A 22,989-nucleotide genomic window follows, 5' to 3' on the forward strand; every position below is an offset into this window, starting at 1 on the left:
TTATTATTCTTAGCGTACTGCGAGTTCTCAAAGTTTTAAAAAGATGTCAATGTTCGTTATTCGTATATTTTTCAAAAGCCTCAGCGTTCGTTCATTATCAGCATTTTTACTACTTTACTTTTCAGAACTTCAATTCCCGTGTTTTTTTCGGTATCCTCACATGCTCAAAATCGGTTCCCTTGCAAATTATGACACTCATTTCCGGTACTTTTAACATTTTCAGAAATCATAATTTAATTATACTTAACATTTTGAGAATGTTCAAACCTATTATATCGAACATTCTCAGAATTCTAGATATTCTTACCATTCCAAGTATCCTGATTATTCTCAGCGTTCCTAGCATCTTCAGCATTTTTGGCGGTTTCGTTCTTTCTATAAACTGTTGAAATCTTCACAGGTGACAAACGTGTCGAAGGTTGTTCGCGAGGTATCACACATGGAGCCAGATCCAGGCGCAGTGAGTTACATGTCAGTTCCATTGATGTCTCAGGATTATCAGCACGCGGACCGACGATACCCGGCGGACTCGTACATGGTCGGTTTTGAACATTACGAGCCGTACCTCGGCTATCCGCCACAGCCAGGGTATCCGGGTCCGCATGGTATCTACATGCCACGCTCGCATTCTCCTCACAGTCCTCATAGTCCTTCTGAGCATAGTCGTGCCTCGCCTCCGCATGGTAAGCAATCGGTTATTTTTATCCGTATTACATGGTCTCGTCATTGTTACGAAAGTTACTCAGAATCGCGGAAAATAGTAGAGTAAACGAAGATCTCTCTTTACGTCTAATATGTTCCTTTTATTTTTCTTAAAGAATACCTACGTAAGGCGGCGCCATATGTGGAAGGCGGTTACAACGACATCGATCCAGGTTTGAACCCCGCGTTGCAAGATCATTATCGTATTACTCCTAGTCCTGGTGGTCCCGGAGATCAATATGGTATGTTCGTTATCGAAACGGGAAGATACGGAATAGCTCATAGATAGCTCATAATCCACATTTTTTTTTCTTCGAGGCTTTGTTGCATCATTGTTGTTTCTTCTTGATCGAAAGGAATTTTTTTTGAGCGCAACGTTGACCTAGACAGCTGTATAATGAGATATTCAGCTATCATGTTACAGCGGGCCACGGCTATTTGTCTGATCGTGCACGGGGCACAGCATAATTCACTTTAATTATCTCTATGCCTGACATTCGTTGTTATTTTGTGTTCTCTCTAGATCAAATCAGCAACTCTTGGAATATGGATGACTCTGGCGAACCCTCTCAGCATCCTCATGGTAGGGTCACATCAATAATTTATTTAACTCATTCTCTCTGCCTTTCTCTTTCTATTCTTCTCTCTCTCTTTTTCCTTTTGTCGACTTCCTTTCTCTTCTTGCCTCTTTCACTCCTGTTAAACTTCATCTGACCGCGTTTATCGTCGTTGAGTCTCTTTAACGTCGCGAGTCCATATTCCACTGTTTCAAACCACGCTACTACCATCGCACAGATAATGCGAGTGAATTATGCGTTTCAACTATACGAGTACACTAGTGACACATTAACTGGCCGGGATTTTCATTCGTTAACTATCCATCTCTTGATATCCCTAGCGGTTATGAAAACTGATTTCTTGGAACGAATGTTGAAAAATAGACACATATGTCAGGTAATCATGTGAATTCAATGGAAATATCTAGGATTTCTAGAAATATGTTGGAGCAAAGGAAAAGAAGGAAACCCAGAAATCAAATCTGTGATCTTCGGAAAGCTAGAATTCCAAGCTCGCCGTTGATATTTCCTCCCGATCCTTTAACTTAGCAGTGTAGCCCGCGAAAGAACTGTCGCCAAGCAAACTATCGAATATAGTATTCGTCAAATCATCAAATTTAAAATGTAACATTTATGATATAATATTTATATATACTATAAACTACTGATAAAGGGATAACTATTTTCTAAACCTTTCATTCTGATTTCTTTATGATTTTAATACATTGTCAAGCCGTTGATTTTTCTTATTTGACTATGAAATTCTCAACCCTGTAATAGTTCCTCTATACTCGATCAGTGGTCAGATAAGATTCGGGCCCGTGGGCCAGTTAATGGAATACTGCAGTACAACGTTAGAGCCAACCTAGCGGAAGCTCTGCATATCGTCGAATCGCAATCAACCTCGTATGGCATCCCATTTTTCCAGACGAGAATAAAGTGGCTTACGGTTACGTGTCTCCGTCCCCTTATGGACCTGTTGGATACGGCCCTGGCGTCGGGGTAGGTCCAGTCGCAGTTCCTAGCGATGTGCCCGGTTACGACGAAGGCCATCCGGTCCCACTCACCTCTGGAGTTCCCCCGGGAATGTTTGACGACGAGGTTCATCTTCAACGGCTACAATCTCGACATCCGGTGGTGCCCGGCATGGCTAGTCCATTGGACGATGATCAGAAGTCCATGAGATGGCGAGATCCGAACTTGTCGGAGGTGATCGGCTTCCTGAGTAATCCGAACAACATCATCAAGGCGAACGCTGCCGCGTATCTGCAGCATCTATGCTACATGGACGATCCAAATAAGCAGAAGACGCGAAGTCTAGGTGGAATACCACCGTTAGTGCAATTATTGGATCACGATAATCCAGACGTGTATAGGAATGCATGTGGCGCGCTGCGGAATTTGTCTTACGGCAGACAGAATGACGAAAACAAGAGGGCTATCAAGAACGCCGGCGGTGTTCCGGCCTTGATCAATTTATTACGTAGGACATCTGACGCGGACGTGAAGGAACTGGTGACGGGGGTTCTTTGGAATTTATCCTCGTGCGAGGTGGGTAGACGTGTACAGTATATTTGATAGAATTTTAAAATTGTACGAATATATTTAACTCGGCGCTTTTTAGCCTAATCGACGATAACGTTTTATGTAAATAAAGATAGAATTGATTTACGAATTTAATAGTAGAATATACTGTCGAAGTTGGCTATTAAAACTTTGGACGACCTAAATAGTATATTTATAAATAGATTATAGACTATTATAGACGTATTTACATTGTCATTCTTCCAGGACCTTAAGAAATCCATCATCGATGATGGCGTAACGATGGTGGTGAACAACATAATTATCCCGCACAGTGGTTGGGATCCAAGCTCTTCCAGTGGCGAGACATGCTGGTCGACCGTGTTCAGAAATGCATCTGGCGTCTTAAGAAACGTCTCTAGCGCTGGCGAGTATGCGAGGAAGAAACTGCGCGAGTGCGAAGGTTTGGTCGACGCTCTTCTTTACGTAGTACGATCCGCCATCGAGAAGTCGAATATCGGGAACAAGATCGTAGAGAACTGTGTGTGTATTCTGCGGAACCTGAGTTATCGGTGTCAGGAGGTGGAGGACCCAAACTACGACAAACATCCGATTCAGTCGACCGTTCAGAACAGGGTAGCTGCTCCAGTCAAAGGTGAGGGTTTGTCGATGACTCACGTGAGGATACTCCTGCATTTCGAGAATGACACGAGTGTATCCTTCCCCCGTGCCATGGTAAACACACGGGTTCCCTCAATGGGCATGTGGTGACACGCATGCAGCCGAATTGTGTGTGCGCTGATGATAAGCGGATCGACAAACGGAAAAGAAGGACGAGCGGGTGTAATTTCGTGTCGTTTTATTGAATCGGTTCTGTATATACGAGCGGTATTGTGACGCTAAAATTGCAGCAGACCATCGTGGTACAGTGTGTTGCAAAAGCAATGTAATGCAGAGCTTAATGGTTATGGAGTATTCTGAATTTCTAATTTTGCAATTTATCAGCAATTTGCGAAGCTTTAGGTATTGCGTGCTTTTTGTAAACATAGTTTTGATGATTTGATGATCTGTGTCAAATAAAAGGTAGACTGATAAAGGTTTGTGGTTCATCGATAAGTGGTAAAATTGAAAATGTATAATTCGTAGAGTACTTTGTGACCTGGATAAAATTTAACAAATTTAGATGGTCATCCTTAACTTTATCACGTTTTAAGGCCACTTCACAGCATAAAATTCTTCTGTTGTTCAAGCATGTTGTTTCAAGCATCGAGACTTAACATTGCCTTGCTTTTGTATGATTCTGTACTTACACGGAGTAGGCTAAATTGACGTACGATGAAAATTAGTTCTCCGAAAAGTAGGATCGATAGTCTCTTAGTATTAGTTTTACATGAAATTGATCGAGTTGTTACGGACAAAACGGAGCGTTTGAAAACATACATCCGCTTGGCAACACAGTATTGTACAGTAAACCAGTCGCATATTAATGATATATTGCACGTTTCAGATTCTATCGAGTGTGAAACGTGCAAGGTAGTAATTAGGAGTCGTAGTTGACCCCATATACTTTCTTGAGTCTATCAAAATGATATATTCCACATCTGTGTACACTGAACATTCGTTGTAGTGCTTACGTCTCTGTTGATATACCGCTTACACATTTGATCCAACATAATTGCGTGTATTCGTGATAATGATGGAACGATGTCTTTGCGAGACGACGATACCCTAACTAGCAATAGCACATATTACCAGTCGATTAGTATGTATCTCTTTGCAACTACACTAATCTTTGTGTTCCCTTCGGTGTTATGATTTCTCTCTTGTTTCTCATGAGCCTTGTATCGCAAATTCTTCTTTCGTACGAGATCCTACTACTACAAGAGACAAGAAGCAAAAAAGAAAAAAGAGCAAAGAAAAAAGAAAAAAAAAAAGACAGCTTTACATCCTTTCTAGTTTAGCATGGATTAAAAATGTGTTTCAATCTTTTTAGCATACAGTTTATGTCAAGGTAAGACATTTTATTTCTTTCATCGAACAAATCCAAATAGCCAGTGCATGCCACGCTTCTCAACGGTTACTTTAGTTGTTCACACGACAATTTTTTTATCGTGAATCTACCGATAACTTATGGACCGGTTCGCTATCGTTGGCAAACAAGCCACGTGATCGACGTTACAATCATTGTTCTAATATTGATTCCGTCGATTAGGCCACGTATTCTAACGGATGAATATTTTGTTCGATAAACAAAGCGAATCTTGTCATTACATTGCACAAAATTCATACATAATTCGCGTAAATAGAGAACACCAACAATACGTAGAGCGAAAAGTGAACATGTGTAAAATATTGCTGTGCTTTGAAGCGTTACGTTTAATCGTCTTTACAGTGCTCGGATTAATTTCATCAGCAGTTCGGGTACATCAAGCGTTAACAGTGCATCCCCTCCGTGCATCTTGCGTACGCCTGTTTCTATGATTGGCTGGTTGCAATTGTTCTGTCAACACGTTGTTTGCGATGTTCCAGGCATTGGTGTAGTTCTCTGACAGAAGTAGCGCAAATACACTGAAAATAATTCACACAATCTCTATTGAAACACTACAAAAGCATTATACTTAACCCTGCTGTGGTTCACAAATTTTTTGTGTTTCAGCCTCGCTTTAGTTTCAACCAAAAAAACAGATTTTTAATACTTTGATCACGATCCTTTCCTGTAATTAATGTCAGTTTCGAATCACTGTGCCTTAGGTGAAAATTTGGGTTGCTTTGGCGGCAGCAAGAAGAAGAAGGATGGTCAACCAGTGCAAAAGGAAACGACCGCATCTCGCACTACCAGCCCTAGAACGGAACCCGTCAGAGGAATGGAGCTACTCTGGCAACCAGAAGTAGTACAGTCTTATTTGAAATTGCTGCAGACATGTTCAAATCCGGAGACTCTCGAGGCGGCGGCTGGAGCGCTTCAGAACCTCGCAGCCTGCTACTGGCAGCCAAGTATTGAAATTCGCGCGGCTGTGAGGAAGGAGAAGGGACTTCCCATTTTGGTGGAGTTGTTGCGGATGGAGGTACGGTATTATTCGTGGAATGTAGCGCGGAGGAATTGATGAATATATTGGATAGAATTTTTAGGAAATAAAAACATAGCGAAGCGGTAGATAGACGTTCTAAATAGGGCTGGGTACACTTGAGTGGAGGAATATAAAAAGGTAGAAAAATGGGAGGGTACAAACGTTTAACTAATTTTCATATCTTTAAAATTTTTATCAATTAAATTATTTTTGTAATATTACCATTAACATTTTTGTGGGAGTATTTACATTTATTTTGCCGAATAATCTGAAAAATATCTGCGCTGGTTCTATGAAAATTTGATGATAGAATGTTTTAAAAAATGTTATTTCTGCTCGTCCATTTTAGGTGGACCGCGTAGTCTGTGCTGTGGCCACAGCTCTAAGAAATCTAGCGATAGACCAGCGTAACAAGGAGCTGATCGGAAAATACGCGATGCGTGATCTCATTCAGAAGTTACCTTCAGGAAATAACCAGCATGATCAAGGAACAAGTGACGACACAATCGCCGCCGTTCTCGCCACATTGAACGAGGTGATCAAGAAAAACGCCGAGTTCTCGCGATCTCTGTTGGATGCTGGCGGTGTCGACAGATTGATGAACATTACTAGGCAACGTCAGAAATACACGCCTCGTGTTCTTAAATTTGCAGGCAAGAATAAGTCAATTTCTTTTTACTAAATTTCTGCAAACAAAATATAAGTACGTATTTTCTGAACTTTCCTAAGAAGAACTAAATAACGGTTAATTTGTAGGACAAGTTTTGTTCACAATGTGGCAGCACCAAGAGCTGAGAGACGTTTACAAGAAGCACGGCTGGAAAGAGCAAGATTTCGTCACGAAAACGGTGGCAGCGCGGAATTCAGGGCCTAATTCACCTAACAATGCCAATAGGTAACCACTCGTTAATCGACAATCAATAATTATTTGCTTTCAAGTTATAATCATTTCTTCCTTTTAAGACCAACCGATGTTTTATTTTTGTCGCTTCTGTTCCCGGACTCTGCGTTTAACTTTTATGTGTATGTTTTCCCCATTCAATTCTACTTTGTTAGATAATTTCGGTTAAGCAGAGTCCATATATTCACGATCTTTTTGAACTCTTCGACCCTCCGTTGAATATAGCTATGATTGTAGCACCCTAAACCGACCGATGGCGAGTCAAGGGAGCACCAGATACGAGGACAGAACGATTCAGAGAGCGAACATGAATTCGAATAACGTCGGTCGACCCACTATATATCAGCCTGTAAGTAACAACAACTAATGGTACTGTGTGACGAGCACTTAGACTCCGCTGGCGTTTAAACTAAGCGCTATCTTCCTCACGATTACTCAAAAGTGTAAGAAAGTACGTTTCTGGAGAAACGCGGACGGACGTTGGCCCGGCTCCGGCTTTTGTGACATTTCATTACATTGTCACTTTTGTTTGATTCGCAGTTACCACAGTTTTTTGTTTGCAAGCGTTTAAAAACGAGATAAACAAAGAGACACGTCCAATAAGAGTTCTAAGAACGAACGATGAGCTTTGTAAGATGAAAGTACAGGTTGAGACATAAAGACCCAGTAGCAAAACGTGATTCCTTTTGAATCGAGTCTTCCCCTTATCGATAAGCTCGCCGCTGCGTTTCACTGTTCAATAGAAAGAAAGAAAGAAAGAAAGAAAGAAAGAAAGAGAGAGAGAGAGGGAGAGATGGAGAAAGAGACAGACGAACAGACAGACAAACAGACAGACAGACAGTGGCGAGCAAGCAATTGATTCTATATACCCTGTTAGTTTTTATTTTTAGAAGTTTGATCAAACAAAGAAGGAGGATTTTACTTCACTGTACACAAATCGATTTCGTTGTTTTTTTTTTTTTACCTTTTTTGTTATCTGTTTTATTATTATTATATATATACATATATTTGCGAGAAAGACGAAGCATTTCCTTGTAAGAAATGATAGAGCACACTTAGGCGAAGGATAATTATACGCAGAACTATTATTTATACGATATTTATCCGCTCACACGGAGATCGGCAGGAGGAAAATAAAAAAAATCGATCGTCACAGTAACGAAAGCGGAAAATCACGAGAAGAAAGAGGGCGGGAAAATAAAAAATAGAAGCGACAACCTCACACAGTTGTGATAAAAAAAAGAGAAAGCAGCTACTTAATGAACATTTATCATAAGTGTATAAACTAAGTCAATTAACGAGTACCAATTATATCCATCGTGTTTCATGCCATATGAAACCAGCATTATTCGTATAATGTATACAGTATTACGATAGAGAGAAAAGGGTCGCACTAACGGCGGTCTCCGTTAAAACGTAAAACAGTCCATGGAATTATCAAGTATCTAGCATTTTTATATAATAATCGACCGATATACTTACGTAACGCGAATAAAACGTGGGCAAAACGCGTCGTTATCGCCGCGCTTCCGAGAGAGGATTTACGTCGTGTGCGAGACACGTGATAACGAACGTACATATTGCAAGTCCAAATGCAATTGCATACACTTTAATGTAAAGTTTCGTTCGTTTATCCGTTCGACGTCGTGAATGCTTCTTCGAATCGTCCGTTACGCTCGTTACGGTTTTTCTTTCAACGAATCTTTGACATTTGGTATCTTTTCAACTTTTTATACTTACGGTGAAGAATAATTATAACACGGAAAATTTTTCGATTCGACTTTACGCAAGGGACAACGATTCGTTTATAATTCATTGTTCCGATTTACTTAGCTGTAATTTGTAATTTCATTTATTAGCGACTATGTAACGATACAGAAGAACCTTGTTCGAGAGATACTCTATTATTTATGTCCGTATAGCGTAATAGGAAGAAATATACATACAGAGAAGTTAAACCGTCGGTTTATTAGTGTTGAAGTGTGTCTCGCATTATTCTACGATTGTATGATAGATTAGTTATTGCAGGACCAAGTACTTGACATTATGCAACGATTAGGGAGCGCATTCAGCCATTACAATAAGTTGTGTAAATCGAACGAAATCAGTCAAACCAATGTCTTTCCAAAATTCAACCGATAATCGCTCTATCAAGTGTCGCAAATTGAACTAAAACAAAATAGAAGAAGCGCACAAAATATTTACGCGAAGAGGCTGATCCGCTGCCTAATTGACAGTGATTAGTGCGATTACCGTAGTAGCGCGACAGTATATTCACTAGTTCTATGAGATTGCATTATGAGAAAATCTGTTTCTATAGAGGACTTAATTTTGACTCGTTGACCCAGATGATGCAGAGTCTATCTCCGATATAGAATAAGAATAATGTCTAAAAAAGAAAAAAAAGAATGCAACAAGTAATCTACGTGTATACATGGAGAGTTCGGTTTCGACTAAAACCACGATTCCATTTTTGTAGTTCGAACAAGCAGGGTAACGTTAATGAAAGCACAAAAGTCATTACCGCGGATATTTTTTTTTTTTTTTTGATAAAAAACACTGTTTGTTTAATAATCATCGAAATGCAGCGTGTTTAACGATCAACTATTAATGTAAAAAAGAGGTTTTCTTTTTCTTCTTTTTATATATATATATATATATGAACGCGAACTCGCGTAGACAGACACACTCATTAAGCGACTTTTATTGTATGAGAGAAAAGCTAAGCGCACCTCGAAGCATGGTTTATAGTGACACATTGACTATTGCACGAACTTATTTATAATCTATTTATATCCAAATTAATCGAGCATAATAAAAGAGTATCTGACAGTAACCATCGTGTCGCTGTTGTTATATTTTTTGTCATAATACGATTGTTTAGGAGCTTTGCAGTTTTGTTCCCGTTCTCCTTTTCAGTATTCTTGATTTTTGATAGATATGGCTGTATAGGTAATATTATTTATGATCGATTTATTGTAAGATACGAGTCGGTGTTTTTAAAGGCCTACCTTGTCATTTTATAAGCACAAAAATGAGGCGCAAAATGCCCTTGAAGATGTAAGAAGCTGTAAAATTAATTATATTTTAACCTTTTCGCTATTAAATCAGTTAACTTTCGCGACCCTACATCGAGTTCAACTTAATTTTAATAAAAATATGAAAATATTAAAAATGTCAATATGCGTACGTTATTTAGTATAAAAATGTTTATAATTAAGAAAATGAAAGACAAATTAAGAGTAGCTTTCGAAATAGTTTACCTATCGATTACGATCTAGTTAGAGTTAGAATAAAATGTTGAATTCATATTGGACCGCAAAGTTAAGTTATAGCTATCGTTGGACGTATCTGTCCACACAATAGGAATGGCTACAGTAACCTCTCGAAATTCCGTAGCAAGTATTTGTTCGCGCGTAGTGTTAATCGACCATCTGCAACCTAAAAATCAGTATAACGATTAGTAGTTCCTTTTACCGTAATAGCGAAAGGGTTAACATTCCAAAGATAAATAAAATGCAAAGGAATCCAAATGAAAAGTAAAATAAAATCGAGGTAACAGAAAGGACGAAGCAAGAAGGGGTACGAAATAAAAAAAAAAAAAAGATCCACCGGGCCCGTTTCCCCGAGCGACGCGACAGCCCACTCCAGACCGATCCACCCCCGGCTACCCTCCGAGCCAGGGCTCTAAACTAACCGTTGGCTTGTGTGTGTGTTGCAGCAACCGAAACCCGGTGAGCCGCTCTACGCGCAAGTTAACTTGGAGAAGAAAAAGAAGCGGCAGTATGAGCTGGGGGTGGGCCAGGCGCAGGGTCAGGGCCCGGTCGTCGGCTCGGGAGTGGGCGTCGCGGCCGGTGCACCTACGGCTGGTCAGTGGGTAGCCGATGGTGTTGGTGTTCCCGATGGCTCGGCCGCCAGCGCAACGGTAAACGTTCCACCGAATTCGACTGCCGCCTCAGCCGGCGATTCCTGGGTATAACAGGGTGTCCATGGTCCAGCCGCCGTCCAGGGGGCAGCCATCCTTCCCCCGAGGCTGCTGTACGCATAGAAGACGATTTCACGATTCCCAGTTGCGGGAATCATCGAAAGACGGACGAGGACTCTGTGTCTGAAACGTAAAAGGAGAAACAAGGGAAATAGTAGAAATTAATCTTGCCGATTTTTTGCTGGATGATGGATAGAGAAGACTGGACAGGGCATTGAGGACAAGGATGGATGATAGGATTCTTGGTTTTGTATTTTCGGTTAGGTCGTTACTGCACTGAGAATGATACGCGTTGTTGGAAGATACGATGTATATTGGAGGGAACTGGAAGACTGAGGACAAGAAGGGTATAGAGGTGTTAGTGGCTGAGACACGGAAGCCTCTTAAATAAGCTTCCATGGAAGTTTAGATCACCGAGTATCTGCTTAAGACGGTCTTACCAAGAAATGAATATATAACAATTGAAAAAGAAATATAAAAAAGAATTCGCACTCCGCACCCCACGTTATCGATGTATACTAGACACGGAAAGCGACTTGTCCGACCACATCCGCAGCAGTAGTCGCACTAATGGCTCTAAACCTTCATTGCACAATTCTAAATTAATATATACACTATATATATAAATATATATATATATATAAATATTATATATATACATGTATATGTATATTTTAAGGCGGTACCCTTAGAGAAAGGACCCGTATTACAAAAGTACTACTAAGGTTAAGTAGTCGGTATTACTACAAACGATTATATTAATAATATCAATGTTAATGATATTAATATTATTAATATTATTAATAATATCAGCGAGTAACGCGGTCGCGAGGCTGTCGCTATAAATATAGGAGGGTATAAAGATGAATGAATATATATATATATATATATAAATATAAATATATCATATAGGTATATCATACACGTTAACTGCTACACCGACACACACACACACATACAAACACACAGACACACACACCAGACACATACGTTAGGGGGGTGTATCGATTAAGCTACGTTATTGTATTATGTAAACTTCTGAGGCTGTGGGTGTGGCATGTAACGAGGATACCGAATATTTGCGAGTTGCACTTTGTTTTTTTGTTCTCCGAGTTTTCCAATCGGTTGGATCGCGCGAAACAAAGAGTGCATGGGAAAGAAACAAAAAGAATGCGAGCGAATGTGTAAACTAGCATGATACTTTCGCGTTTGGGTGCCGATATAAAAATGTCCACTCGTAAACGTAAAAGCGTAAGGAAGAATAAGAAAATGGGGAAAAGTGGAGGAACGAGCACCCTCGTCGAGAACCACGTTGCCAATAGATGAGATCGATTGGATCCCATCGGGCAAAAAATCTGTTGTCGTTCTCGAGGATGGCTGCTCGGTTGAAACGCGAAGAAAAGAATAAAATCCTAAGACGAAAGAGATAGAGATGGATTACTCGTTGGTCCTCTAGACACACGATTATCAAGGTTCTTCGCTGTGTTACGTTTCGTCATATTCTAATGTATTGCTGTCGTGTAAATGGTTGAAATGAAAAAAAGATAAGAAAAGATATAGAAATGCAACCGAAATTAGATGGAGACCAAGCGAACGAGAAAGAATCGACGAAAAGGGGGATTAAAGAAAGATAGGGTGCGAATGAGCAGAGAGAGGAAATATGTGATGTTCAATGTTATCGAATGTTTGACAGAGATGACGCTATTGATAGCCGATATACATATTATATATATATAGATATATATACATATATATTATATGTATACAAATAAATATATCCTTGTTCTATTTCTTAAATAATATTATTACGACAGTTGAAAAAAATCGATTGTGTTCGCGATTATAGCTACTGAGAGAAAGTATAACACCAACGCGGGGACAAAAGAATTATAATTCTCCCTCGTCGATTCAGAATTATATATACATATGTATGTGTGTGTATATAAATGCTTCGCGCAGTATGCACGTCACGATCGACTAATTAAACGAATAAGCGAATAAATAAAAAGAAAAAAAGAACAATCATCGATCTCGTCGATCGTCTCGCATAACCGGTCCAAACGTTCGTTCATCCTCTAAGCGTACTTTTTCGATATTCTATCAACCGCGTAGTCGTTCGTAACAGCCTAACTTTTGTACATATTCATCCTTCATATTCAGGCGAATTTATTCGCTTTTTTCTCATTAATCGAACGAACGACGAGATCGAATTAAGGACAAACGAGCGAATTGATGATGGTGACCATAGAAAACTGGTACCAACGATCGTCGACGTGCCACCGGAAGCGGAAGCTGTATCGCCGTTACCCTGCCAGATATCAGTCGCGTCAGGATCGATCCTCCTCGAGAAGGGATCGGGCGAAAGCTCGTGCGATCGTTTCTGTTACGACGAAAGAACGATCCGTAACGTCATTAATAATATCGTAACAATGTTTTGATATTTCGATAAAATATCACGAACTATATATCATATACTATTTATACAAGCGCTTTCGAACGAATGCTGCGAATGCACCCATTGCGCGGAATATCCGCAGTCATAAGTGAGTCGTAACGATATTCTACCGCCTATGGGTATTCGATTTACGATCGGATGGGATTCTCGCGTTAATTACGATCAAACATGCCGATACACCGTCTTTTGTGTCTGGCCACTGTTGCGCTATTGTTACGATAATTCATAACACGATTTCGAACAGAAACGAGCGCGCGATCGCGATTAATATCGAGATAGCGGGCCGATAATGGGTAACAAACCGCGCCTCTTCGCGAATCGAGAGGCACCCTTCGAGCTTATCGTTCGGACTGCTAGCAGATCATCTACGCGCGCGAATTTGCCGCGAGAACCTCTTAGAGGACCTTGGACCATTCCGCTCAATGTGACACACGCGGCTCTGATAAATTTCTGTCCTTTTCTCACTCGTGTCTTCGACGAATTTCGAATGCGAAGTTTTCTGAAATTCGAATCGAGGATGATGTGTTGCGTACCCTCGATGACATTGCAAAGTTTGGAATTGACATCGTAGTTCGAGATCTTTGCTGAAATTTCAGCAAGTTTTAGACCTTGACGATCGATTTTGGGATCTTTCTTCGCTCTTCTTTTTGCACGAAGGCATTTCTTGAGAAATCTCACACGATCAGTTACGTGGACTATCGAGATAAAATATCTAGAAATACAGACAAATACGTTTCGATATTTCGTCTATCTAAGGAAGAGTTCGAATTGAATTTAACGATGGAAACACGAGGCGAGGAAGGGACGATAGAGCAAATTAATCGCGATCCTCTTCGACGATTCGAAAGATCCTTGTTGAAGCGTGGTGGATTAATCGTTACATCGTCGGAGGATCGACAGAGCCGCCACTATTGACTCGAACGAACCGAAATTTTGATATCCGCTTTTCATTGTTTTCGTGTACCAACGTTTCTAATTTTCTACGAGAATTAACGAGCAAGAGAGAATTGACGGAGGGAGACGGAAGATTTTTGTAAACGTAGTCCGTGGAGCGACGTGGTCGCAGAAAAAAGAAAAAAAGAAAAAAATGAAAAAACGACACGCTTTCGAGGAAAGAAGATACTACAATGCGTAGAACGATCGAAGGCTGATCAGTGAAATTGAGAAATTTGTATCTACGTAGTTAAAGAAGGAAATCTATGCTCTGCCGAGAAAATCATCTTATTTGAAGTACTTCTCCCTTGAGCTTTTATGATTTTGTAACGTTCGTTACGCGATTTTTAACAATTATTGTGATATCGCATTATCACCTACTCGTTTCACTTTGAAAATTAAATTTCGTTTTAGAGTGACAAATCGTATTTTCGTTGTAATCTAACAGCGTAAATGAGAACAACGCGATCAAAGTTTTGACAATTAGACGAATGTTATTTCTAAAATGTACGTTTGTGAATTCGACGTTTATTCAAGCTATCATTTATATTTTTATCGTTGTCTTGCCCAATAGTTTTCCCAACTTAGTGAAGATATTTTCTTGGTGAAACGTTAATCCACACGGAAGTTCTTAAATTTTTTAATCGAATACAATTTCTCGGCACCGCAATATATTACCTTCGTAGTATACTTAAAAATGGGCCTTGTAGACAATTTCAAAAAGCTAACTTTATTTACGTTTTCGGCTCATTCCGTTGTTCGTTGCGCGATATACCTAAGTACGTGCAGACTTTTATCGAAATTATCCTTAAACAGAAACTTATATTTGTGTCTTTGTACGAGGCTCGTTCGATTTCTCGAGGTACCTTCAGATATATCACATATATTTTCCTTTCTCTTATCTTTCAAAGATTTTCCTTTTTTTGGGAACAATGGCAGCTATTATGGCAGTTATTTTTTAATAAGGTTTCTGTATCTGTATGCAGAATACTTTGTAAAGAAGCTTCGCGCAAATCGAACGTGAATCTATTTTGAACAATTCGAATATTTCCGAACGTTTTATATCCAGTGGCTGTTATTAATTTATTAATTCTATAAAATAGATTCAAGATTCTGTTTATCGAAATCGCTTAAACACGCGAGTCCTTTCAAAAAGGATTCGACGGTAGATCGACGAATCGATCGATACGCTGTTACGAAGGTTTCAGCCTACGGTTTCTAATGGATAAGAAGAAAAGGATCAAAAAGAAAATGCGAAAAAAGAAAAGAAGCACCGAGAAGCGATGCGTCTGGAATTTTTTTAACGATGTCGTGTTTTACTAACGAATTTTTACGCCGTTTTTTACGCGATTCTTACCGGCCTAAGGAGCTGTCTTTTCCACGAACAGCGATCCAAGCTGTTTGCGTTGCTGCTTTCTCGCGGAACTAATCGCGAATCGATCTCGATCCTTTGAATTAAAACATACCGTTTGTTAAACGAACATTGAAAATCGGAATGATTTTTCTTCGACTATTTGTCTTGAAAATAACAGAAATTATTTTCCTTTCCCATTAATCCAAACCTCCCTTGTCTTGATAATCGAGTTTCGCAATATTCATAACGATATTAACCAACTATCGTTCGATTTTTGAAATGTCATTATATACATATATTTCTACATTCTAAATACATGTCAAATTGGAAAATCAAAACTCAAATACACCCTGTTTACTGGGGATTTGAATAATTTCGTTCGTTTCGGTAACCAATTTCACCGAGCTAGAAAAATTCTAAAATATTTCTGAACCGTCATTGAAATTCTCTGTTTTTACATATTGAGTATCCATAAAATTCGCGAGATTAAAGCTTAAACATTTCACATTTCATTACGTACATATCAATAATCTGTGCGGATGATTTTAACAATCAAACGCGATCGATTTCGATTTTCGAGTTGTTCCGACCGAAGATCCAAAATTCATCCTTCACCGCGATCATCGTCACCGATCACTCAAAGAAGACTGATAGCGCAAAACTCGAGTGATTCCATTAGACCGCTCCATCAAGAATCGATTTCGAAAAGAGGGAATATGAAGAATGAAACGGATCGAGGAGATCAGGAAACGGATACGAGGGAAACTTTGCAACACATCCACGTGAAAGTTATAAGCCAACTAGCAGGACGAACCAACGGTTGACCTCGAAGCAACACAGAGGGAAATTTCGAATTTTCACCGTCAAAAAGGAGGCGGAGAACAGTGAGCGAGTGCGAGAGCAAGAGTGAGAGAGAGCGTGTGTGTGTGAGAGAGAGAGAGAGAGAGAGAGAGAAAAGAAAAAGGGAAAATGGCGAAAGACTACGAGTAAAAGCGAGGGGGATGCGAAATACAAGAAGGAAAATGCCAGAAAGAATTTCATGCATTTCATATACATACAAAAACATACACGTTACGTATACATACACGCATACGTATACACATAAGGTGAGAAAGGAAGAATGAATGACAAATAGAGAGAAAGTAAAAACGAGCAAGAGTGAGAGAGAGAGAGAGAGAGAGAGAGAGAGAGAGAGAGAGAGAGACAGAGAGAGACAGAGAGAAAGAATGACACAAACACGTGCATAACAAATAGAAAAAAAATGATAGGCTACAGTGCTGCATACGTATTTAAATTAAAGGAGCATTAAATAAGCATGGATGTGCATTTTAGATGTATTAGAGGAGTTTCACCACACATTTAGTATTAGTTGTAAAACGTTGTAGTCCGACTTGGGGAGAATCTTTGGAAGTTGCATTTTCTTCGAGAAAATTTGCCTTCTTTAATCCTTTCGAGTAGATTTGTTTTTATTGCAAAAGAATTTCTAAGCTTTCAATGCATTATTTATTTCATCTCATAAATGGCTCGTCAAAATGAATTTCTCTTTCTTAAGGAACCTGTAGCAAGTTACTAAAAGAATTCTAATATTAATCGGATAATTTTAGTCCGATTGTTCCTTGATTTTACGATAGATAACATCGATAAGATTGTTTTTTCTCGAAGGTTTCTCCTCAGTCGTCTCCCTCGAGAGAAACGCGGTGGAGATTATCATTGTCATGATCATTATCACTGTCATCGCCGTTTTTATTTAACTTGTACGTGTTTTACGCAATCTATCGACGACAAGCAAGTACTAAATGAAGTAGGTATATAATATATATAATTTGTTAAGACGGGGAACGAAGAGCAAACATATTGTCATTATTTTATTGACGTCGTATTATTTATATCGAAGGAGTACCATAGTATATACAATAATTATTAACGATAAAAGATCGACTAGTGTATTTCGAACCCGACTGACAACAATTAAAGAATTTAATTGCGCTGAAAGCATTTGACCTAGCTTTTTTACTATCCCGTACAAAAGGCTCCATCTTAAAATTGCAGATAAAGAGAAAATAGAAGAGGAAGGAAGAATATTCGGAATTAAATAAGGTATATGTCTTTTATTTAAACATCAAGTACTTCAAGGGAAGGATTATTAAAAAGGAATATCTGTCATACTTTTCATACGATTTTTTTTATCTCTTTTTCATATTTTATTTAATTCAGCTTCATTACCATTCTCTTTCGCTTCCGCGTTGTTCGAGTAAGCAGATTTAAAAATGCTTTGTTTCATGTAAAAGCATTTTCTGACGTGCACAAGGACGTCGGACAACTTGCAAAACACATTAAGTCATTGAAAAACCGAAAAAAAAGAAAAGCATAAAAAGAGAATCTAACGTTAATTCTACGTGGAATAATCGTTAACGAAGATTCAAATTGGCACGTAGATTGTCAATTTGCAATCGTAAACGAGGCTGGATCTCTCTGGTCGTCGCACGAAACAGCCCTTTTCGCTCTAACAATTACACGAGAATCGTCCTCTGTGCGTGTTTCTCGTTCGAAAAATCCATTCTATATTTAATTTAATATTCCTAGTATCATCCTTCGTTCGAGATTTCCCGAACTTCTTTCAGGTGTAGAAGTTGATTAAATTCAGTTGAATAATTGAAAGGAAAGAAATGGAAAAGATATAAAAAAATACATAACGTATTTAAAATATTTTTCGTAATAGAATAAACAGTGGTAGAGTAAGTAACCGTCCCAGTTAAAAATTGATACGGTATCGATGGATCGGAGGTGGGAAGGAGCCGCGTTAAAGAAATGGGTGCGAGCGATAAGAGTTAGCTCGATGATTGTATTTTAACAAGAAAATCCTCACGGCTCGTTGATCACTACCACCTGCTCCATGTGATAAGAAACCAGCGACACACATTTATGGCAGAGGGAGATCCGTTCGTGCGTCACGTTTACATCGCCTACTTTTTTAATCTCAATCATATTCGCTTCTTGCAAAATCCTCATAAAATTGCGAAACGAATAATTTTCTTTATATAATCTTTTGATTTCTTATTTCAATTTAATGTTTATAGTAATGAAAATTTTTCCCCTTTTTTGTCACTTTTTTCCCTCGAATCGTTAGACAATCGTTAAAATAAGACAGCTGATCATTCTGGCTGTTTTTTAAATACTTTTTCTCGCGGAAATTCTTTTTTGCCGGTGTAGAAAATAGACGAGAAATTGTTTCGATGCCCCTTTCCACGAGTTCGGGTAGATCTCGTTTCAATCAATCGGTAGCCCAGATTCTTGTTCATTTCACACCCCCGTATCGCATCATTCCCGTGCGCAACCGTGTCCTTTGCCTCTGTGGAACCCCGTGAAAGGATCCTGGCACAGTTCCACGTCGACCATCAGGACCGTCAGGAGTCTTAGAGAACTTTTTCAAGATTTTCGATATCTAAAAAAATAATAATAATAATAAAAGACGAAGTTTTCTCGAGCATTAAACTTTAAACAGCATTAAGCTTAACTTATCGATTCTGCAGTTTAAACTTAAGAATTCTAGAATTTACAGGAAGTTCTTGAAAAAGGATCGGTAACATCTTAGTGATTATTTTACGAATATTCAACGTTTCGAGACACAGCGATCGATTTGTCGAATGTCATGACGGACGTGAATAGCAACAAAGTGTCCAACGAGTCTTCGAAAAAGTCGTTCGAACTGGCGAAGAAGGAGTTACGCGCGATAGTGACGAAGATTGAGGAAACAACACTTCCTAGCAGGTCTGTGAAATTGTTTCGCGCTCAATGTCTCCTTAGACCCGGAGGATCGAAGTTCCGCAGGAGACACCTGTGGATCTTGCTGATCCTCGCGTGGATTCTAGGTCAATTCCTCTGGAATTACGTGCACACCGTTCGTTACGACAAGGTGAGCCACGAAATCAATCCTTTTCGTTAAAAAGAAAGATAAGAAAGTCGACCGATCTGAGCTTTAAAACAGATCAATCATGGGGGAAATCGTTTTTTTTCAGTAAAAGATTTGTTTTTATCTTTGCTTCTTTCTACACGTACTTTAATCATATCATTTTTGTCACACGATTGTAAGAGAGTTTTTAGCTTTCTGCCTCTTTTTTTAAATAGAGTTAATCGTTGTTTGTTTGCGATATCTGATCTATTTTCAAAGAATTTTAGTAAATATTTTGGTAAAATATCGGTCTTTATCCTTGCGTTTCTTAAATCGATTTTTAGCGTTAGTAAATCGATTTTTCTTAAGGGTTGAATATTTTTCAAGTGCCTGGCGGAAGTACCTTCGTTCACGCAGAAAATATTCCGGCCAGCCGAGGATTGTTCAATGTGTCGGGACGTTCAACAGGTTGACAGGATATCCAACGTGGATCCTGCCATTTTTGAGGAACGGTACTGGCTCGTCCAATTCCCCTAGTTCTTGCTCCACTCACGTTTTTGAATGAATTTTAATCCCCTCTTATTTTGCCTTATTCGTCCGTTAATACACAGAAGTATATCTAAAATTCAATTTTATTATTTTCTATGTTGCAATCTTTTTCATCCTTCTGTGCTCTCTTTCGAGGAATAGATATGCGTATTCTGGAAGACCGGTAGTGATCACGGATGCCATGACTAACTGGACAGCAATGGAAACATTCTCGTTTTCTTTCTTTAAATCGTTGTACGACGGAGAGGACGCGAATTGCCAGTTTTTTCCTTATAAAACCGAGTTTAAAAGTCTTCAGGACGTGTTCGATATGAGCGCTAGTCGATCATTGCTGGAGAAAGGGACGAAGCCATGGTACGTGGGCTGGTGAGTACAATTTCTATTTTAATTTTTCTATTTTATTTAATCGATTTTATATGTACATACATGATACGTGCGACATAGATATAATATAATTCATTAGTAGCCGAGATAACGTAGATCACGAGTAAGATTCCTGTAACGCGAACGCTCGTTTCGTCGAAGCAGTTTCTGAAGAAGTATCTCTATTAACGAGGTAATACTGTATTACGATATTGTGGTATATAACCTAAATATAAATAAATGCTGGATTAAAATAATCGTATTATTTTGTAGCATCTTTATAGATTATATATAAAATAAAAGAAAAGATATAGATTTATTTGAAATTTATTTTAAAGTAAAAGGTAGTTTGTTAGCGCTAGATTAGGAGAAAGAATATAGGGGATGGTATTAAATGTCATTGTCAGTTAAATCTGGTGATGTTTTTTCTTTGGCCAAGGTTTTAGTAAGTGTCCCGAGAGTCTGGATGAGCGGTGCCCGTGAAGAAGGCAGTTTTGGGGCTTCGATAACCGCCCTAAAGCTCGCGCGTATGCACACAATCCGGCTAACGAGCTTCCAAGCGAACTATGTAGTTTCCAGCGGCCCGTATTCATCGAAACAATTACCTAGAAACTCATATTCGTGTCGAGCGACGCGTTCTTCGTTTCCTTTCCTGTCTGATAACTTCGCATTGTGAAGTGGACTTTGTATTGTTTTGTACAGGATGATATAAAAATATTGTTACATGTTAAACAAGGGAAGAGAATTAGAATCTATATCTTAAAACAAAGCGAGAAAAAATTTCGTACTTTCATTGTTAATAAACTTAGATTCATACAAAATTCTGGTAATTTGGTTTGCAAATGGATGCAAATGATTAAACATATATATATATATATAATAAACTAGCTGATAATAAATAAATATAGAGAGATACAATATAATTATAATTCTTGTTAAAGGAGTAACTGTGATGAAGAAATTGGCGGTGTGCTCAGGAAACACTATCAAAGGCCGTATTTTCTGCCTGTCACTGCTGAAACAGAGAAGACCGATTGGATTTTTATGGGTAGCCAAGGATATGGGGCCCCTATGCACGTGGGTACTCCTTCAATAAATATTTATTTTCATTCCCTACTTTTGTCGATGAAATATTTCGATTTTTTCAGGTGGACGACGTGGAACACCCTTCGTGGCAAGCTCAGGTCAAGGGTGAAAAATTGTGGATGTTGGAACCACCCAGAGAGTGTCATTACGCTTGTTACAGGTTGAAAGTCGTAGTACATCCTGGCGAAATAAGTAAGTCTGGCACGATTTCTTCACTGTGAAATTTCCTAATGATCGATTTGTCGCGCAGTTGTCCTGGATACCAATCGTTGGTACCATCAAACGGTAATCGTTTCCGAGGAGATGAGCATCACTATCGGAGCAGAATACGATTAGAGGAAGCTACAGGAACGTTCTAAGGGCATTTCGATCGCTACGACAGCCTTTAACGACGATACGTGTTACCAAGATTAATAAAGTTGTTTTGTCTTGATTTTCACGAGTCTTTCGACCTGCGAATAATTTCTAATAGAAACTTCACTTGAACCAAACATTACGAACAAGTTCTCCAATAACAAATTGTCCCGATAACTCCTACTTTTCATTAACACTTTGCGAAATGTCTTATATTTATCATGATTTAATTGGCAAGAATTTTCATCGACCGTTGAATAATTTCCACTTGCAAGTGGAATTTTACAAATTTAATCTTTATCCATTGCAATTTGCAATACACGGTCCTTCAACTTTGAATTCACGACGCTGAACGAGCCGGAAGACGCGAATGGACTAAGTCAGGATGCTCGACACGGATTCCACGGTCCGTGGCGAGCAGTTGATCGGTTTCCTCGAGGAGGTCGGCTGAACACGCGCCAGGTAACGTATGATCACGGGCACACGCGTGAATCTATCGAGTGCGAGGGGACGCGAAGGGGCTGCAGGGAACCCCTGCCGTAGCCACCACCTGCCGCCAGGTGCGACTTCACGAGACATCTGTATGAGGGGCCCGTGCCGCGTTTCCTTTTCACCGTTGCGTCCTCCACAATTCACAAGCTCGTTGACCGGTGTAGGAACATTAGGTGTCTGTCTGGAGCCGAGGACCGGCTTATTACCGAAGTAATTGGTCGAAGCCGACGTTCGATGCACGTTACTGGCCCTTTGATAAATTTGACAACGAGTTTCGGTTATTGTCTTCGGAGGGGCAGATTATACAAGCGTCGAATCGATTTTGGGAGACCTTCTTGCATCAAATATGGAAGAAAACTAAATAATAAAGGTGACATTAGAAAAATTGATTCGAATTACCTTTGATAAATTTGAGAACGAAAAGGCAACGATCTATTGGGAATGGTAGACGTTTTCCGCTAATACTCGTCGAAGGGCGCTCTTCCTTCAAATCCCTCGAATCCCTGCTCATAATAATTCTTTTAATATTTGGAATTTATTCCAATAACTTTTATTACCTTAAAAGATATTTTAAAATATCCTTCCCCAGAAAGAATAGAAAGAAACAAAATTAGAATAAATATTCTTTCGACTATCGTTAACTACGATTAATATGATTTACCAAAATTTTCAATCAAATCGCTTAATGGCTTGTTACGTAAAAACGATCGTAGATTCGTAGATGGCGACTGTGTGCAGCGAAGGCAGATGCAGCGGAGAATAAAAAATGGCCGGAAA

General features: G+C 39.2%; 2 protein-coding genes across 17 annotated transcripts in view; both read left to right on the forward strand.

Moving 5' to 3' along the window:
• The window catches only part of LOC126917231 (catenin delta-2), a 51,661-nt gene extending 34,190 nt beyond the window's left edge, over positions 1-17,471 (forward strand). For 12 of the 16 annotated variants that reach the window (XM_050723893.1, XM_050723892.1, XM_050723900.1 and 9 more), the window contains 11 exons: positions 401-683; positions 819-944; positions 1,226-1,285; positions 2,188-2,810; positions 3,051-3,438; positions 4,777-4,794; positions 5,535-5,848; positions 6,201-6,504; positions 6,608-6,746; positions 6,978-7,101; positions 10,474-17,471. In XM_050723893.1, the coding sequence (XP_050579850.1) occupies positions 401-683; positions 819-944; positions 1,226-1,285; positions 2,188-2,810; positions 3,051-3,438; positions 4,777-4,794; positions 5,535-5,848; positions 6,201-6,504; positions 6,608-6,746; positions 6,978-7,101; positions 10,474-10,731 (2,637 nt within the window). In that variant the 3' untranslated portion in view covers positions 10,732-17,471. The remainder of the gene's footprint in view (positions 1-400; positions 684-818; positions 945-1,225; positions 1,286-2,187; positions 2,811-3,050; positions 3,439-4,776; positions 4,795-5,534; positions 5,849-6,200; positions 6,505-6,607; positions 6,747-6,977; positions 7,102-10,473) is intronic. The other 4 variants (XM_050723896.1, XM_050723897.1, XM_050723898.1 and 1 more) reach the window with 4 other exon arrangements.
• A 1,160-nt stretch (positions 17,472-18,631) lies between these two features.
• Positions 18,632-21,808, forward strand: LOC126917269 (uncharacterized). Its single transcript, XM_050723995.1, has 6 exons — positions 18,632-19,392; positions 19,756-19,880; positions 20,059-20,283; positions 21,222-21,357; positions 21,429-21,558; positions 21,617-21,808. Exons 1-6 carry the CDS (start codon positions 19,129-19,131, stop codon positions 21,700-21,702), a joined length of 966 nt encoding a protein of 321 aa, XP_050579952.1. The 5' UTR covers positions 18,632-19,128; the 3' UTR covers positions 21,703-21,808.
• Positions 21,809-22,989: the final 1,181 nt, after the last annotated feature.

Source organism: Bombus affinis, chromosome 6, assembly GCF_024516045.1.
Source record: "Bombus affinis isolate iyBomAffi1 chromosome 6, iyBomAffi1.2, whole genome shotgun sequence".
Taxonomy (NCBI): Eukaryota; Metazoa; Arthropoda; class Insecta; order Hymenoptera; family Apidae; genus Bombus; species Bombus affinis.

Coding starts and splice junctions, on each gene's coding strand:
- LOC126917269 (XM_050723995.1), top strand. CDS start 19,129: ATGACGGACGTGAATAGCAACAAAGTGTCCAACGAGTCTTCGAAAAAG. Junction 19,881..20,058: donor CCTGCCATTTTTGAGGAACG/GTACTGGCTCGT, acceptor TTCGAGGAATAG/ATATGCGTATTCTGGAAGAC. Junction 21,559..21,616: donor AGTACATCCTGGCGAAATAA/GTAAGTCTGGCA, acceptor TTTGTCGCGCAG/TTGTCCTGGATACCAATCGT.